At 41.1% G+C, this 19,370-nt stretch overlaps 1 protein-coding gene across 2 annotated transcripts in view; it reads left to right on the forward strand.

The window, feature by feature from the left end:
* LOC144531349 (poly [ADP-ribose] polymerase tankyrase-1-like) overlaps positions 1-19,370 on the forward strand; it is an 81,486-nt gene that overhangs the window by 46,363 nt on the left and 15,753 nt on the right. For both annotated transcript variants that reach the window (XM_078271436.1, XM_078271435.1), the window contains 10 exons: positions 3,259-3,353; positions 4,003-4,069; positions 4,403-4,589; positions 6,713-6,834; positions 6,927-7,018; positions 7,286-7,364; positions 8,437-8,608; positions 10,162-10,241; positions 13,346-13,491; positions 13,616-13,781. In XM_078271436.1, the coding sequence (XP_078127562.1) occupies positions 3,259-3,353; positions 4,003-4,069; positions 4,403-4,589; positions 6,713-6,834; positions 6,927-7,018; positions 7,286-7,364; positions 8,437-8,608; positions 10,162-10,241; positions 13,346-13,491; positions 13,616-13,781 (1,206 nt within the window). The remainder of the gene's footprint in view (positions 1-3,258; positions 3,354-4,002; positions 4,070-4,402; positions 4,590-6,712; positions 6,835-6,926; positions 7,019-7,285; positions 7,365-8,436; positions 8,609-10,161; positions 10,242-13,345; positions 13,492-13,615; positions 13,782-19,370) is intronic.

Genomic DNA, 19,370 nt, shown 5'->3' on the forward strand with positions numbered 1-19,370 from the left:
CTTACATACCAAATGATGGTATTTCTGAGTAACCCAACTGATCCTGAAAATAACAGTAGGCTATATGACATGCATAGTAACTATGTCATAAGCCCAGGGTTCAACCTATTTTTTTTAGACTAAAATGCTCTCATTCTCACATCTCTCTGGATCTTGAATACATACTTCATTTCTTATACACTATGAACAGTCATAAACAACCCTAATTTGATCTTCTCTACACTTGAAATATTATGCCGTGTAAACACCAGAACATTTAAAGACCCTTATTTATTTTTGCTCACTGTACTGCTGCTGCAGTCTGTCTTTGAAGAGCATTCATTAAAAAACAACCTTCATTTTTTTCCTTCTCCGCCATCTGAAGGGCCACTATGTGACCTTTCTAATAGTAAAACAAAATACAGAAAGAAATACATCTTTGCTTCATAAATTCAGTGCACTAGAAAAAGAACAGGCTGCAGTGGAGGAAAGTTGGAGTACGATGGATGTATTATGACTCAGATAGATGATAAATGGGTGATGCTTTTGATTATTAGCACTATTGGTGTGTGGCTGCTAAGGTCAGAGTGTTACGTTTCAGCTGGAGCTGCTTTTTTATGACTTTAATTCAAATAGACTTCTGTGTGGAGAATATAATACAAGACTCCCTCTCTCCCTCCTCTCTCTCTCTCTCATTTCTCTCTCTCACACACACACACGCACGCACGCTGCTCTCACATGGCTTACAGATTGAGGGGGTGGAGCTTAAACCCAGTCTGACCCTGGCAACAACATCATGGTGATGCAACAGTACGTGTGTGTGTGTGTGTGTGTGTGTGTGTGTGTAGCTAGGTTTAAAGAGGTTTAATGTATGTAAATGTACTGAGGACCTGATCACTGTTTATTTATATCTACAATTTGAAATAAACACACACACACACACACACACACACACACACACGCAGAGAACGACACTGCATTTGAAATGAAGATGATGACTAACTGTGTAGTCTGTGTAACTGTCCTGGTCCTTCCAAATGCTGCTGTCACATCCTGTAAATACGAGTGTACCATCTGTCCACCCAGCTCTGCCTCTCTGCCTCACTGCTGCTCCTCTGCTGAACTCCGAGATCACCAGAGATGATCTATTTTTTAAGATCTCCTCTGACATCTGGTCAACTCTAAGCAGGGATGGGCTCAAAGCGAAATGGCACCAGGAGCTAATTTTCACTTTCATCTGACAAAAAAACCTTAGTTTTTTAACAACTAATAAAAAATTTCTGACCAAAGTTAAACCTATTACTTCTTCGATAAGAGTTCTAGTATCCTGTCTGTGTCACCCTTTGAAACCATTTTGCATAATTTATCAAAAAGGCAGCCAGCAGTGAGAACGTAATCATTTTCTTCATTTTGTTTGAATAAAAGTATGAAAGTTAGAGATGCTCCACTTTGAACACCAATGCTTTGTAAACAATTTTTATATTTTTGATGTTGCCAAGGTTTTGCATCATGGTTTATGAAATAATGTTGTAGTCTGACTTATAAAAGAGAAATATTTCTCTATAAGTGACCTGTGAATGACCATTGTTATGGAAAGAAAGAAACCTAGAACACCAATACTAGTCTTCTCTAAAATATAGCTGTGTGTGAGGTTGTAGTCTGTACTGTAGCATTCTGAATGCTATTGATATTTCAGCTTGGGTTTTTGATTAAATTGATAGCAATTGACATCCAAAAAATGCTGTTAAATTGTTTGAATACAGCTGGCCTGCTCAGCTCAGATTGATGCACTGTTTTGGGGTTTGACTTGGTTTGTTGTATGAAGATCATGCTGATGTTTTGTCATAAGATTTGGGTAAAGCTTGCCCCTGCGCAGCCATCATACCGCCAACATCTGTATTCTGCTGACAGGAGTCACAACTCCTGGTCTTCCTCTCTGAGCACCTTCCCTTTATTTCCACCCGATATCAGCCTGCATTGCGATGCCATGACTGAATGCATTATGTGGGGGAATCTTGGCACTTTTAGAGAAGTTCACACAGATCCCAGGGGGCGATGGTGCTAAAAATATTCAAGAGCTGTCATTGACATTAGGCTGACCAATCGGTATAACCGGTTCAGCTCACATGCTGATGTTGATGCCACACAAGGAAGTGGAGTATAGTTTAGTAGAGTAAGGTCAGAAAAGCCATGGAGGCACCCGTCCTCACTTACCTTCCTTGGAATTAAAAAAAAAAAGTTAATTGATGATGAAACATCTACCACTTTTCCATGCCATCACCATGTAGGACCTGTTGTTATTATTATGTTATGAAACCAGGTGGAATGTAAATGTAGTTTCCACATGCATACATTGTTGTGTTTAAAATGAAGATTAAAGCCTTCAGGGAATACTTTCTTTGTAATTTGGGTGAACTGACCCTTTCACACGGAAATTGTTTTTTTTATAGTATCATTGTTAAGGCTTTGATTCACAGGGATTTTAGTAGGTTTTGAAGACTAATAATTGGTGGGTCAGCTTTTCTGGAATTGGACTGACTCTTAGCATGAGAGTTTCTGGAAGATTGCAGGCCAAATGGCATGTGTGAAAGGGACATTTCTAGTTAGCTCAGTGTATGCTATAGAAGAACTCTTACAATAGATCTGCCTGCTGCATGTAGTAGCTTTAATCCCAGCCTTATTCACAATTTGATCTCTAATACATCCAGTGTTGTAAAATGACTTTTATATCATGACTTAGAGGCAGGATTTCCACTTCTTTTTCCTGTAACAAGTTCAATTTGACTGAATAATGGGAACATTCTCACCGCCGTAACATTTCTCCACCAGTGTGGGTCTCACTCTAGCTTTAAAGAATGGCCTTTCCTGAGAGCATAACGACGAAGCACTGCATGGAGAGCTGAAGCCATCTCCTCTCAGTCCCATCTTAAACCATTCAGAACTGCAGCTTTTCATCAGTTTTATAGAGGAAATATATTAGGGCTTTATAACTGTAGACTGTTGGAACAGCCCATTTCTCTCTTACCTTAAGGAATGTTGGCTGCTCAGTGAGAGCCAGAATGTGTACCTCCTTATTGCACTCTTTGTATGCAGCACTGATGTCATGAAGTCATGATGATAGGCTGTAGAACGAACATATGGGCTTACATTTACTTTATATTTTTGTCTCTTTTTTTCCCTCCCACTGTGTCTCCCCTACTTACCCTTCCTCTTTCTCTCTCTTATGTTGCTCTTATTGTCCGTCCTTGACTCTTTCTGTGTCCCTTCCTGTGTCTCCAGTCCACTCCACTCCACCTGGCAGCAGGATACAACAGGGTGAGGATAGTTCAGCTGTTACTACAGCATGGAGCAGATGTTCACGCCAAGGACAAGGGGTATGTACAAGTAAATACAAAAATAAACAGAATAGATTTGAGGTAAAACTCATTAGCTCATGCACATACTGAGACATGCTTAATTTAGATTTTTGGTTTGGGAGTTTCAAGAGGTGACAGGTGTAGTTGCTAGACTGATTCTAGCTGTTCCCCTCAATTGATGTTATTTAAAAATTTTAATTTAGCTCAGATAATTTAGGCAGACAGTGTGAGAACATAATGTGAAATGAAACTAGAATTTCATCGTAAATAATACATTTGGTGAAGTTATTGAGATGCTAGCAACACGGCTCTCAGGATGGAAAGGATTAGTGCTAATTACTAAATGTTAGCATGCTAACACGCTAAGCTAAGCTGGTGAACATGTTAAACAATATATCTGCTAAACATCGACATGTTAGCATTGTCATTGTGAGCATGTTAGCACACTGACGTTAGCATTTAGCTCAAAGCGCCTCTGTGCCTAAGTACAGCCTCACGTAGCTACTAGCATGGCTATAGACTTAGTTTTGTTACAAAATTCATTATTAAACTGCAGAAAGATATAATGGTATAGAGGTAAAGAAGTAGGGTGTTTAGTTCTGTGTTTAAATAGTTAAAATTTGTATTCAATGTTACTAAGATGCTGTTATGTGTTTCGCTCTTCCAGTGGTCTGGTGCCTCTACATAATGCCTGCTCTTATGGACACTATGAAGTTACTGAGCTGCTGCTAAAGGTACACTCACACATGCTAGCTCAGCTTAGGCAGTGCACTTACACTTAATTAATATCATATTATTTTTGCTAATAACAAAAAGGGAAATTGAATCGCAAGAGAATTAAGTTCCACTGTTTTGTCGTTTCATTAAAAACAAGACAGATGCGTACCAGCCTTCAACAGTGTTTGTAAGGACTGACTGCTTAATTCCCCTCGGAACTATAAATAAATAAATTCAAAAATATTGTTCTCAACATTTCGAACTTTGCTCGGTTTCCTCCCAGCTACTTTTTTTTCCCATCTCTCTATCTTCCACCCATTTATTCATCCACCATGCCTTTTGTTTTCCAGCATGGAGCGTGTGTGAACGCCATGGATCTGTGGCAGTTCACCCCACTCCATGAAGCGGCGTCTAAAAACAGAGTAGAGGTCTGCTCTCTGCTGCTGAGCCACGGGGCTGACCCGACCCTGCTCAACTGCCACAGCAAGAGCTCCGTGGACATGGCGCCCACTCCTGAGCTAAAGGAGAGACTTACATGTGAGTGTGGTGCTTCATTTACATAAACTGCAGCTGCAGCTAAATGTGTCACAGTGCTGAATTAATGAATGGGTTGTTTTAGGATGGGTGTATTTACACCAGCCATGTTTGGAGCAGATTATTTGAATGTATTGAGCATTCAGACATTTGGAAATGTGAATCTCAATCCTTTGATAAGAGAACTGTTGTTTTCTGGAGCTGAAAACAAGGAATTATAGGTTTGAAGAGAGACGGTTAATAACATCTGACAATAACAGTTCCACATGCTTAGAAAGCTTAGTAGAACAAAATGAAGTCTTGACTGGTGATAATATATTCAGCTGTTTTTTCATGTGTACTGGATGAAACACCATAGAAGAAGAACGCAAACAAGTCCATAATTTCTACTCGTTTCTACTTGTTATAGACGAATTTCCTCTGTGGCAGCAAAGTGTACAGAAGCTGTCAAACTCCTTCAGGTTAAACTTGGCTAAAGCAACACTCATAGGGCTGACAAACTCTAAAAGATGTTCTCTTGTCTGTGTATACGTTGTGAACACAAATATCCTTGAACAACTATGCGTTAGGTTCCATTTTGATTTCAGCCTTTCATAATATATTTATACTCTTCTCCACTGTTGCTTGCTTTTCAAAATACTGATTGTGTTTGGAACATGTGACATGTATTTGTGCAGCCATAAAAACGGTACATCCCCGTACATGTGTTTTGAATTGAGCACTTTGCAGATGTATGATGTATGTTAATTAAACAGAAAGAGCGCTATAATTAATGAAATATATTTTTTACATCTACAGAGTCAAAGCAGACAAGATAAGTGTTTGTCGATGCCAGAAAGATCTTTGCAACTCTTTGAAAGTAAATTAGTGAGTCAGCTCTCTCGCTGCTGCACTTGTTGCTTTATCCTTGTAATGAGGCAGATCAAACAAACATCAAACGCTACAAGAATCATAAGCTATCATCAGTTTCTGTATAACTGCAGTACAATTGCTCCTATTAGTTGTTGTATTTTGACGAGGTTGTGTCTTTGAATCACATCTCAGTGGGACATTTGCTGCAATAACCAGACTTCAGTCACAGGAATACAAACTGAAAAACTGTAGGTTTTTGTTTTTAAAATCAGACTCTTCTATGTAGTATTTCTTCCACATGAAGGGGGGTTGTATTTTTTTGGCAGTTGAGTAAAAATATCAACAATCTTGTTTTGTATGTCATTGTAATTGTGTATGACATCATAGAATTTATAGTCAGCTGATGAAATGCAGAAATCAAGAAAATAAAACCATTGACATCATATACATTTCATTGGTTGCTGTTCAGACAAGAAGCCCAAATCTTGTCATTTAATGCAACAACAAAGGCAACTAATAAATCAGATTAAACGTTTACTGTAATGATTTTCCTATCTTAAGAATGTTTTAAGGCATTTGAAGTTGGCTTTTGAAAGGAGCTGCACATGAAACCCAAAACGTTTGTGAGGCACTGTGGTAGACAAGCAAGATAAAAAAAAAAAAAAAAGACTTCAAATTTCTCTTAAAAGAATAAACTGCAGAGGCAGCTTCTGTCCCCCCATTCATCAGCTGTTTGTTATGGTGTTTATTTTAACTCATCTCTCTCTCTCTTGACCATGTTCTCTTGAAGATGTGACTTCTGTGTGGCGCTCAAATCATTTGTTGAAACCTTTGATTATGAATTCCGTCGCTCGATCGGTAGATAGACTTGAACAGACTCCTTTTTATGTAGTCTGAAATGCTTCTGAAGCAAAATAGTTTGTCTGTAATTTTTAGTCCTTGAGGGGGGGGTTAATCACTTGTTTCCGCTCCAACTCCGGTACACAGAATGGCATCATAAGTCATTAGTTCTCTAGTTAAAACTTTGAAGTAAACTTTCTGAAGTATTGCTATGAGGCATTGCAAGTGAAAGAATATATTGTTGTGGTCGGGTGAGAACCTCGTAAGTCCAGATTTGTTTAAGTTTGTCATTTGGTTGAAGTGCCAGATGCTCCTCCGTGGGTTTAGATGCTTTGGGTTCGTAGGAAACCTGTCAAGATAAACTCAAACTTCACCTGAAACCATGGCTGCTTTCTCTGTTCCTGACATGTTAACATTGTGTGTGTTCACTGTAGATGAGTTTAAGGGCCACTCGCTGCTTCAAGCTGCTCGCGAAGCTGACATGGCCAAGGCTAAGAAGACCCTGGCGCTGGAGATCATCAACTTCAAACACCCTCACACCCACGAGACTGCGCTGGTAAGATGAATACACACACAATTGTGTTACTGCAAACACATATTCCTACACTGGCGCAGAGGTGATAAGATGATGTTTTGTTTGTGTGTTAGCATTGTGCGGTAGCATCGCCGCACCCCAAGAGGAAACAGGTGACGGAGCTGCTGTTGAGGAAGGGCGCCAACGTAAACGAGAAGAATAAAGAGTAAGTGCTGTCTTCATCTGCTCATAAACAAAAAGTGAGACTGTTATATTTGGATGCTAACTGCACGCTGTCAACAAAATGATTAAACATAGAGATTATTGCAGGCTGATATTGGTACTTTTGAACTGAAGCTGCTAATAGTTGGTATTTTGTACAAAGTAGGACACTAGATGAGCATGTTTTTGTAAAGGTGTACTGCTTGTAAAACTGAATAAACCAATGTTGAACACTCACCTTACCTCCTCCTTTTTTCTCCTCTCTGTGTAGTTTCATGACTGCTCTCCATGTAGCAGCAGAACGTGCTCATAATGACATCATGGAGGTGCTACAGAAACATGGTGCCAAGGTAAACCACAGTATTTTCTATATTCACTTATATCATCTATCATTTCTTTTATATCTTTATTTTCACCTTTATCCAGCTATTTATGTATCCCTCTACCTTCACCTTAAACCTTTTTTTCTTTTTGTTTGTACATCCAGATGGAGTTGTCTCTTTCTTATCTTTCTTATATAGTGTTATTCACACTGGTTTTACAGCATTGAATTAAAGTAGATTTAATGTGGCTTTTCTGACACTAATCAACAGAAAAAGTCCCTTTTAGTGTCAACGTGAAAACAGATCTCTACATAGTGAAATGGATTACAAGTATAAAATACAAAATAGAAATAATTGCAATAAATGTTTGCACAATCTGAAACATTAGCGTTAAACATCAGTTTTTTTTGTGTGTCAGACCCTCAGAATTAAAGCGTGAGGGATTACTTTCAGAGCTGCCGTTTTGATCTAATATCCAACAGTCATACAGGGGGAAATTCAGTGAGGAGTGAGTACTAATTTTCTTTTGTCAGTCTTGCTAGTGCACATAGCATTCCGGGTTGGGAGAAAAACGTGCTCTAGTTTATTGGCATTTCTTTAAACCAATCACAATTGTCATGGGCGGCGCTAAGCTCCGCAAGGAGCCGCTGCAAAATAGTCGTGCGAGTGAAGACTCAGATTTGACAGCTAGCTGTCTCAATTTACCCTGCAGAGATCTGAGGAGCAGTCAGCCATAGTCCTAATAAATCAACCGGAGTTTAAAATTTGTACACAAAGAAAGCAGAAGGAAACTGACATCGGCGAAAATCCATGCATCTGGCAGAATTTCCTGCGGCACCGGAGCAATCCCTGAAGTGGAACGTCAAGGATATAGACTATTCTCACCAGACACACTGTAAATGAGGCTATTTGAGGGGAAATGGATTCATCAGAATGTATGTTAGTAAATTACATACATTTCATCAGGAAAAAAACAAAACCATTACCGTTAGTGGAGAGAGAACAGATTTATCTAAAGGCGTTAAGAATTGAAGACACAGCAGTTTAGGAAAAAATGTTCCTCTCAACAACCGTGATACAAAGGTGCTTGTGTTTGCAGGTGAACGCCCTGGACACGCTGGGTCAGACAGCTTTGCACCGTGCAGCAATGGCAGGCCACCTTCAGACCTGCAGGCTGTTGCTAGGATATGGGGCAGACGCCTCGCTGGTGTCGCTGCAGGGATTCACTGCTGCTCAAATGGGAAATGAAGCTGTTCAGCAAATACTCAACGGTGTGTGTGTGTGTGTGTGTGTGTGTGTGTGTGTGCGTGCGTGTGTGTGCGTGTGCACGCCTTGTTTTGGTTGCTATGCAGCAGCTAGCAACAGTGGGATTAACTGGAATTGTTTTTGAAAGGTCAGTATTGATACTTTCAAACTAAAGTTGCAGATTGGGTAAAGGCAGAGTGAGTCAACTCACCTGTTCTGTGTTAGAGGAAACTCCACATTACATTACTGCATGTATTTCCAGATTAAAGGTGCACTGTGGTAGTCTGACTATCACCAGACCAAGCTCAATCTTTTAAGATTGAACATTAGTCTGGGGAGTCTGCTCTGTATTTTCTACTGCACAAGAGGCGTGATCAACGGGCATCGTTCAAATGACTCTGTACGCAATTGGATAGTCCTTCAACCAATCAGACCAACAATCCAGGTGACGTACTGGTCCTCCCATGAGCGCGACCAACGGTGATACGACAACGGGGTTTGAGCTGAGCTCCATTCTTTTGGCCACCAGTGGGGCTAGCTGGTAAATTAGGCTTTTGCCAAAGCCGGTGGGTAGTAAGGCAAACACATCCTTCTTTTGTAGGAATTGTTCCGGGGCAAGTTTCTGTTCCGTTATCTTAGAAAACTTCCCTTTGAAATCTTTTAAAACAGCAGCGACAGTGACATCAACGGGTTGCTGCGCTTCGGTGGCCGCCATGTTGAATGTAAACAAAAAGCTGCTTGCCGTCGCTTCTCTATCGTCATCGTGTTAAACCCGCCAATATTGCGGCAGGTGGATAAGCCAGTTTGTGATTGGTCCCCGCAGATTTGTAACAGAAGCAGGATCGAAAAATGTACAGGTTTCCAGCCTGTGCTGCAGGGCGAAATCAAATCGCCGGCAGATCGGGCTGGGTTTACCCAGTCTGGCACTGTGGAGCTTCCCTGTAAACAAACCCAGAGACTTCAAGACGCTACTGCGCCCAGCCAGGAAATAGGCAGACTCGCAGTTTCCTCCCTCCTTTCATTCTAAGCTAAAATAATCAGCTGCCAGCTGTAGCGTCATATTTACCACACACACATGAGAGTGGTGTCAGTCTTCTCGAATAGATCGACACCTCTCTCATGCGAATAAGCATAATTCCCAAAATGTCAAACTATTCCTTTAAGTAGAGCAACTGTAGAGAAACCTCCAGCATATCTGCCTGCCCTGATATATTGGCAAAACTTTGTCTAACCACAGCATGTAATCATCAATAGGAAAATTCACTTCCAAAGACACGACAGTCACTGACATCAGTTGCACATTCTGCTGTACAGGGTGAATCATTCTCTCCTGTCAGTTATTGTCAAGGTGCAAATCAACACTGTTGACTGTAGACATTTTTCCATTTTTGAATGCAACATGCCCACTCTTGAAGTTGTCCATAAACTAACATGCAGCAGTGACATCCTGGGTTTCAATGTGGCCAGGGACTTTTGTCTAATGTCATCTTCTCTCGTCACCATTTGCAGAGGAAACATTTACTTTCACGTTTGTGCAAAGCATTTTTATTCTGTGATTGTCCAATGTTTTGCTGTGTAGAGAACGTCCCGGTGAGAAACTCAGATGTGGACTACAGACTTCTGGAAGCTGCTAAAGCCGGAGACCTGGACACTGTCAAGGTAGTTTGATTAGCATTTGTCACATTTTGTTACTGATAGTTGACGTTATCCCCTACTGTTTTTTTTTTGGGGTATTAAAGGGTTAAATGAGAGACAATTTATTTCCCTTCAAACAATCAATATCGCCTTAATTTGAAAAATGGAAATGGGAAATAGAACATGACCTCGGTAGCCTTGGTATTTGTAATGACACCAACCCTGGGAAATAATTTTACTCTGAGGGAGCAGAAATCCATTTTAATTGCCTCATTAAGGTTTGGAAATAATGTGGAATCCTGTCCAGAAAGATGAGTGTGAAACTTCACTGGCTGCATGATTGAACAATTATAAATAAATGTATAAGCCCTAAAAATGCCTGAGCTGACATTCCACAGGTTATACAGACATCCAGTGGAGAAAATGTGATGGAGTATATTGTCCTTAAATATGTAAAAACGTAATTGTCAAATCTGTAATAAAGGACTTTAATTTATGTGAAGCAGCGATACACAACATGATATGAAGAACTATAGATGGGCTCAAAACTTTTATAATGTACATTTAACAGGGACTCATTGGAATTGTGGCACAGATAATCCTGTCTTCATTTTTAAATGAAAATGGAACAAAGTGCCCTGACCTTTGTGACTGCTCTTGTTGCTCTTATGGTGTCCTGGTCCTAGGGATGTTTTGTTAAATGTCAGGTGGATATTGTTGGCCATGAATCTAATGTCTTCTGTTATCATCTTTGTATTTTCTGTCCACCTTGATTCCAGTAAAATTGCAACCATTTCTTCTGTTTAAAGACCATATCTCCAATCTCATAACATTTCCGACCGCAGCACTCTGTATAATCATAGCCGCTGTTAGCACTTTGATATGTACCGGGGCCCACTCATGTTAAAAATGTAGGCGCGCATGGTGCTCTATAATATGCCTCGGATAAAACTACCCACCAAATGTCAGGACCCGGTAAGATCCGGCAAAGCATTTGACAAAAGTATTTGGTGTAGAGTGAAAATTATTGCATCTTTACTCGCCGAGGCAGACAGTAATGGGGTTATCCAGATGAAGAGAGTCTGTCAGCGTCTGAAGTGTGATGCTTCGGCAGGTAGGAAGGGAACTGTAGCAGAGCAGGCAATGAGGTCTGGTCTGGCTTCCTGTCATTTTCTTTTTACCTGACACACACTCACACACTCACTCACTCACTCACTCTCTCTCTCTTTGCTGGGCTGATTCCTGTCATCTTTTCCAGTGTTGAGAAGGTTCAGACTGTGACTGTTAGAAAGATTGGGACACTAGAGGACTAAAAGGTCAATGAACAGCAACATGTTCTACTACTTTCGTAGCAGCTACATTTACTGTGTTTGGAAATATTATTAAAAGTACATTGCAACATTTAGCAGCTAAAGAGAATCAAAAATAGAGCCAAAAAGGAGAGTGATTTTGGACTTACATTCTTCCGGTGGCCGCAAACACGACTCTAAATCAATGGTAATGTTGCTCCATAACTGGATGTGTCAATAAGCATCTGTCTGCCAACAAGTTTGGCATATTAACATAAAAGATATGTTAATGTTGTGTTCGCAACTTGTTTCTGCTGCTACAGTTTTTGACGTTTTTTCCTTAAACAAGCTTTCATAAACCGACGCGACGCTGCCTCGTGAGGGATAATAGCTTGATTGACGAATACATCTGCCAGCTGGATGTTATGTTTTATTTCCTGTAGAATAGGATCCTGGAGTGTGGTAGAAGGAAACTTTAAAATAAACTTCCCACTATGTCTCCTGTCAGTACTGAACTGTGTAATTGGGTCTGCAGTAATAGAAATATTTTCCGTGAGGAGCAGGGTAGCAGGTGTCTGCCTCAGTTCAGCAGATGTGCATTAACTTCAGTTAATAACTTCAATATTGTTGCTGTTGTTCCCTAAAACCCTTCATTTAAAAAAAAACATATTTCATTTCACCGACAAATATTTCATCATCAATCATGGTGGGTGGGCAGAGGAACAGTTTTACTCTTTTCTCTATTTTTGTTTCTCTTTCTTGCTGTCTTTTACAAGTACTGTTTGTTCTTCTTTGGTGTTGGTTGCTGTTTGTTGGCTATGTTTTTTAGGGAATAAAAAGGATGATGTAAACATTTGAGTGATATATTACCCAGATTTATAAGTTTACATCAGCCTTCCTTTTTATGTATCAGGTTGATATATCACCTCTTCACAAGATGTTTCTACTTTGAGAAAAGTGTATTTACATTTTGTCATTGCTGGCCACTGTACATCTGACATAGGTTTAACAGTCTACAGCAATGCTGTACTTACAGGTGCTTTATGCTAAACGCTAGTTTTAACATGCTAACAGTGACAATATTAACTGATGTTTAGCAGGTATAATATTTACCATTTTCACCATTGTATTTAGTGTATAAGCATGCTTATTTGCTAATGAGCACACAAAGAACAGCTGAGGCTGATGGTATTGGTATTAGCTTTGAAAGTACAAAAGTGAACCTCATGGTGACAGTCAGGGGATCTGGCCCTAGCATTGCTAAAACAGAATGAAATTAGCCATAACATAAGTACAGTAGTTTCTTGCTAAATCTCAAGTAATTAACATGATTAAAAAAATTCATAATCAGCAAAGAACATTGACACGCCAAAGAAATGCATTGTGCTGAGAAACACCTGCTAAATTCAAGGCCAGACAGAGAAATGTTCCATATATATATTTGTATGTAGATTACATACGATTTACGCCCAGTTATCAGAGAAAAATGATGGGTCCATTTTCCTATTTTTCCTACCAATTTTTCAGATCTTGATATTTATTACGACTCCTCATCCATCTTCAGTAAGAATGTGGTGTTGTTGCACTTGAATATTAAAAAAAATCCCTCCATGTTCACATTATACTTGATGAAAAACCTCTGGGAATGATCTAATCTCTAAATCAACTTTATTTGTCCTTTTAAAGCTGAATAATAGAAACTATAATGTACTACGTGATTGGTTATGCAGCAACAGAGCGTATATTTATTTGTTCATGGTTCTTTGGTAGATCAGCTCTTTAATTTTAAAAAGCAGATATTCATTTTAATCTTCCCTCTTTGTCTCTGTCTCTTTCCAGTCCTTGTGCACGGCTCAGAATGTGAATTGCAGAGATCTGGAGGGGAGACACTCCACTCCCCTTCACTTTGCTGCCGGCTACAACAGAGTGTCAGTGGTGGAGTACCTGCTGCACCATGGGGCCGACGTGCATGCCAAGGACAAAGGGTGGGACTCTTAAGTTATGGTTTCATTTGTAGTAAACATTTACAGACTGATGTTGGTTTACATAATACATTAGAAAGTCATGGTACAGTTTTGGAAATTCTGTGTGTGCTTTTTCCATCCACAGTGGTCTGGTTCCCCTCCATAACGCCTGTTCGTACGGTCACTACGAGGTGGCCGAGCTGCTGGTCAGACACGGAGCCTCGGTCAACGTGGCCGACCTCTGGAAGTTCACGCCGCTCCATGAAGCCGCTGCTAAGGGCAAATACGAGATCTGCAAACTGCTGCTCAAGGTTAGACATGCACTTTCCTCTCCTAACGTCCAACTAACCTTGAGTGCCATAAATGCATGGACAACCTTAGTAGCAATCAACTCTTGATAAAACTCAATGGTAGTCACTGCTGTGACAATCAGACTAGTGCTGCATATTCAAAGCTGCATAAGGTGTACAAACCAACAGTATGGATCAGATGTTTCCGTTAAATGACATTGTCATTACAGCCTATAAAGTATTCGCTCAAAGGTATGACTTGTCTTGCCCTCTGGGAGTTTTTTAAGCCCAATCAGACTACAAGGCTGAAAATATCTGCAGTGCAATATTACCTTATTTCCACATCTCATAGAGTCTAAATGAGTCCTGTGAAATGTTGCAGTTTTATAGCTGAATGTGTTTTCGTTTTTCCTATCATCAACACCTCCAGACAAGGCTACGTCACCGAGGGTTGCCATATGGGGCCGCATAAATTATTATTAGATCAACACACAGGGCGAGCGCAACAAACCGACATCTAATCCCACATCTGCTGCAGAGAAAATGTGCTGCTTTGAGATATTGAATTCAGAATTCCTTTTATTGTCATCGCACAATGAGATTAAGTTTGGAGTAATAAGAACGACCTAATAATGAAATTAAATACTTAGAAAAACTGAATGCAATTAAGGATAAACCAAATATACCACACAATTGGAGTTAAAATTGAGAGAGTTAAAAACTATTGCTCAGAGTCAGTTATATATTTCAATGAACAGTATTGCATGAACTACGCAGCAACAACAAGCAACATTTCAATGCAGCAATCAATAATCACCATAACTGCAATTGAGGAGTGCTGGTGGTGACAAAGTAAAAGTAGGATGATGCAGTGAGAGAGTGTGGAGGTGGTGTATGGTGCAGTGGAGTTTCTGAGATGACGGTTATGGTTGAGTGGAGTGGGCAGTGTTAGGGAAGGTGGCAGCTCTGGTGGGAAAAAGCAGTTTCAAAGTGCAATGGAATCACACTTGGCAAACAAATCATGATTAAAACCTGCAGCAGAAGAAAACATCACATCTGTGTGGAGCGACGAGGAAACTGCCTCTTTTGACCACATGAAATAAACAAAATTGCCATATTTTCATCATGTTTTCCACCATTTGATGTTTGACTAATGCTCTTTGAATTGCCTTTAATCGTCTCATCGCGGCCTCTTCTGCAGTGGTTTAATGGCACCTGACTGGAGAATTAGTGCCACAAACTGTTTATCTTGATGCACCAGCTCCTAATGTCCGTGTAACAGTAGCGGATGGAAACTCACATTAATTTGCTTTTTTTTAGCCGGTGAAAACGCGGAGGTAATATCTATTATTTAACATTCTATTATACTGTGTGAAATATATATATAATAATGTAATAATAATATATGTGTGAAAGGCCCATAGGGAAACTGAGATTGATTTAAAGTTGGGAAGGATGATTTTTGTTCTTGAAACACTTTGTGTTATTTGGGTAAGAACAGTTGATAGTTTTGGCACTGGACTAATACGGTTGGTTCGCCAAGAAATATTCATCCCTAGAGAGCATGAGAGGTCACTGAATGGTTTGATGGTGAATTATATGCTGTGGCATTTACAGTCACCAGATGTCAAGCCATTTGAACACCTAAAGGCGATTTTGGACCAACTCCACCATCAATGTTGGCTTTTCTTTTAATTTGACACCCATCTATAGTTGCTAACTTGAGGCAAGTGGGGGAACTCTGACCTGCAACAGTAATGGCGTTTTTCCATTACATGGTACCTGCTCGACTCGCCTCGACTCTACTACGCATCTTTTGGTTTTCCATTACGAAAAAAAGTCCCTGGTACCTGCCAACAGGTACTTTTTTAGTACCACCGCCGTCGAGGTTCCAAGCGAGCTGAGGCAATACCAAAAGGTGACGTGAAAACTTGCAGACTTCTGATTGGTCCGAGAAAATCGTCACTAATCACTGCGTCATCATTGCTAGCGACAGACGGGGGAGCCCTGAAAAAACCCGCCATTTTTAAATAGTTTAGCCAGCGGTGGTTTTTTTTGCTGCCTCCAGCTTCTTTTGAAACGAAATTTTTCTTCTGGCTGTGGCAACAGCCACATGCCGAGAGTCAAAAACAACACACCTTCAACGTTCTGTGTGTGTGTCACGTTAAGCCCGAGACAGACCAAGCCTATAATCGGCCGTCGGACAGTCTGGCGAGGTCAGTGACTCAAGTCTGTTCGGTGTGTTCCGTGCCGTCGTCCGTCCGAGGGGCCGTCGTCCTTCATTTTGGCCGATTTGACATGTATAATCGGCGGGGCGGGCACTGCCGGCAGTCGGACTCAAATGAGCCATCTGATTGGTAGAGTGCTAACCCGGAAACGAGGAGCAGGATGAGTGTGACTAGAGTCTCTCAAAATCTGACGAAAACCTTTTAAACTGACCTTTGTTGATCTGAAATGAAGACAGATTCAGCAACTGCATGGCCTATTTCTCGCTTCAAATGTTTTCAGAAACACGTTTCGGTGAACTATTTTAGTAAAATATGAGATTGTATTCTGAACAAGCCGCCATGACAGTCTGGCTTTGACTTTCCGGAGAAACCAGACCCACGTGACTCGTCCGTCCAATCAGCTGCCGGTTTTTATTTTTGGGACAATACAGATTAGCGGCGCCTGCTGTTATGGAGACGTATTACGTCTCGTCGCTTTGGTATATTCCGAGGCACTTTTTTTGACCAACTCGGGGAGACTGATCAGTCCAACTGCCTTTTCTGCAGAGGGTTGGCCGTCTGGTTGGTGTGTCACGACCTTTAGGTCACGGCAGTTTCCTGCGGTGTCGCTATGACGACCAGACACGCTCGCCTCAGGCATGAGGCGGTACTAACTCTGCAACGGAAAATGGAGGACGGGGCACCGCGGTCGAGCCGAGTAGAGTAGAGTAGAGCTGGTACTAGCAGTGGGTAAGCACCATAAGATGCTTTTCGGTGCTCATGAAGACCGGTGCTACTGTAGTTGTCTCAGCGCTGGACTTTAGCACGTCCAGCAGCTTTGTTTATGTCCATCTACTACAAGCCTGGCTTCTCTTAGTGGGAGTTTAGGTAAAAGTGATTGTTCATCCTCGTCTGGTGTAACCTCAGTGATGGAGTCCATGTCAGTTGGGAGTAGCCTGATGTGCAGATAAATCCCAGTAAGTGCTCTCAAAACAGTCCTGGAGTTCAGAGATACATTAGCTCCCTCAGGCCACACTTTCACTGATCTGATGGTTGCAGTAAGAGGCTCTGGAGGTTAGAAACACACACAGATGGTCTATTCTTCAAGGTGGTGGGAGGTTTTGGCATTTTTCCACTCTGCTGGGAAAATCCTCACACTGTTTGCACTAAGCTTGTGATTGTGATTCTTGTATGAACATGGCAGCGCCCTCATTTCCCCTTTAACACACACACATGCACATAAGTAACAGTGTGTGTTCCCGCATGTTGGTGCTAATGGCCCTCGGGATGCAACTGTTCTCTCTTTTTGAATAAACTGTTCCAGAGTTCAGCAGGAGGTTTTTCTTTTGTCTGCTTTGTTAGTTGTCAACTTTCTATTGTCCCCTTTCTGTGTTGGATTTGTGCTCAGAAAAAACTCATTGCATTCTCAGTGCTATGATATTCTGGATGGATCTTATGAGATATACAATACGTGCATGAGCATTTTCTCTGTTAGGAAAGAAGTGCAGGGACATAATGAATTTCTCCTTCAATCAAAAGGAGAATCTGCCTTGTAAGCACTTGGCATGAAATGTCGGAATTTACATGACTTAAGGTTTGGGTGTGATGTATCGTAGCCCTGCCAACTGTCGATCAAGCAGTGTGACATCTTGCGGTATGGCTTTCTTCTGATTGTTCAGACTGAAATATCTGAGCAACTATTTGATGGATTGCCAAGACATTTGGTACAGATATCCATGCTGCCCAGAAGATTAATCCTGATTTATGCTTCTGCGTTGAATCGACGGCGTACCCCCACAGACCCCTCTGCGTCGCTGCGAACCCCCCTCCGAGCCCTCCGCCGTAGCTCGACGTGCACCTCCAAAAATGTGTAATTTTGCGTCGAGGCGACGCAGACCGCAAGGACTGTGATTGGTCAACTCGTCCTGTGTGTTGATAGTCGGTGTTTCAAGCAGCCTACTGTGGGGAGTAGCAACATGCTAGTTCACGGACTGCAAATAAACTCTTATATTTTGGTTACAATGACGGGGGTTATCCGTTTGTAAAGTGTCTATATGTCAGTAACGTTTTGAAATTAGCACTTCGCCAGCAAGCAGTACTTTGTGGGCAGTTGTGCTAAAGTTTGCTTGCTAACATAACATCAACTGGCTGGCAGACACCTCGTAAATAACCTCAGACTTATCACCCCCTAGTGTTATGGCGGTGAAATGCACCGCGATGCAAAGCAACCCCGATGCAGAACTCCAAAAGGGTCCCGACGCCGTAGGAGCGACGGCGTAGCTACGGCGTGGAGTTGACGCAGAAGCATAAAAGAGGCCTTTTATTTTTTATTTGGTGAGCCCTAAATTTTCCTGTAGCGTCACTAGCAGGTTCACATTTTTCGAGAGAGAAAAATATCTCAGAATGTTTGCCATGGAATTTGGTTCAGGCGTTTCATTTATCCCTCAAGATGGTCCCTTAACTTTTCATCTACCGCCATCATCAGGTCAAACTTTTGAATTTGAATTCCTGCAAAACTAATGACATTCCCATCAGCCTCAGCTCTAATTTGGGTTTAGCGCTAATTAGCAAATGTTAGCATGCTTAACTAAGATGGTGAACATGGTAAACAGTACTTCTGCTTAAAATCTGCATGTCAGATTAGTCAGATAGTCCAGCCTCATAGAGCTGCTTTCTTGGCTGTATGCTCTTAATCTTGTTTGTAAACAAATCAAAAATGTAAAATGCGTCAGATAACCAGTCAGAGAGCTTATAGGTTCCAAAATGGTTCACTGTTGTAAATGGAACATCTTTCATGAACTGAATATAAGCTGAATCCAATGGAAGAGTAACAAAACCAAAATGTATTTATATGGAAATGTCCCCAGTTATTACTTAAATGGGCCTCTATTCTAATTTTCCTGGATAGCGAATAAATTACAGCAGGAGCAAAGAGATAATGGAAATCAAGTAGGGCAGACAAATCAGAACATGGTTAGGTTGAAAAACACTTTTAAAAAGGGAATATAGCCATGAGAGATGTTTAACGGACAGTTTGAGGATAGCAGTGGACACCCAGGGGAGTGGTGCCACAACATCACATTTTAATGAGCGGGTTTTCAAAACTTACAATAAAATGGCAAGTTAAGCCGTTACCTAGGAGACAGTTGAACGATGAAAATGTCTGCTTTCCCCCCCCCCATCTTCAGGATCTCCAGGGTACGTGGTGTTTTTTCCACTTCACTGGATGCCCTGTCCTCACCTCTCTACCTCCTCTTCGTCTTTTCCTCTCTTCTTCTCTCCGGTGAATTACCTTCATCCTCTTCTCACTCGTCCACCCGTCATCGTCTCTTCCCGGTCTAAGTGAAACGCTCTCACTGGGGTTACGGCGATAAGGGATCAATTACAGCTTATGTTTTGTACC

Source organism: Sander vitreus, chromosome 16 (genome assembly GCF_031162955.1).
Source record: "Sander vitreus isolate 19-12246 chromosome 16, sanVit1, whole genome shotgun sequence".
In the NCBI taxonomy this organism is placed as follows: Eukaryota; Metazoa; Chordata; class Actinopteri; order Perciformes; family Percidae; genus Sander; species Sander vitreus.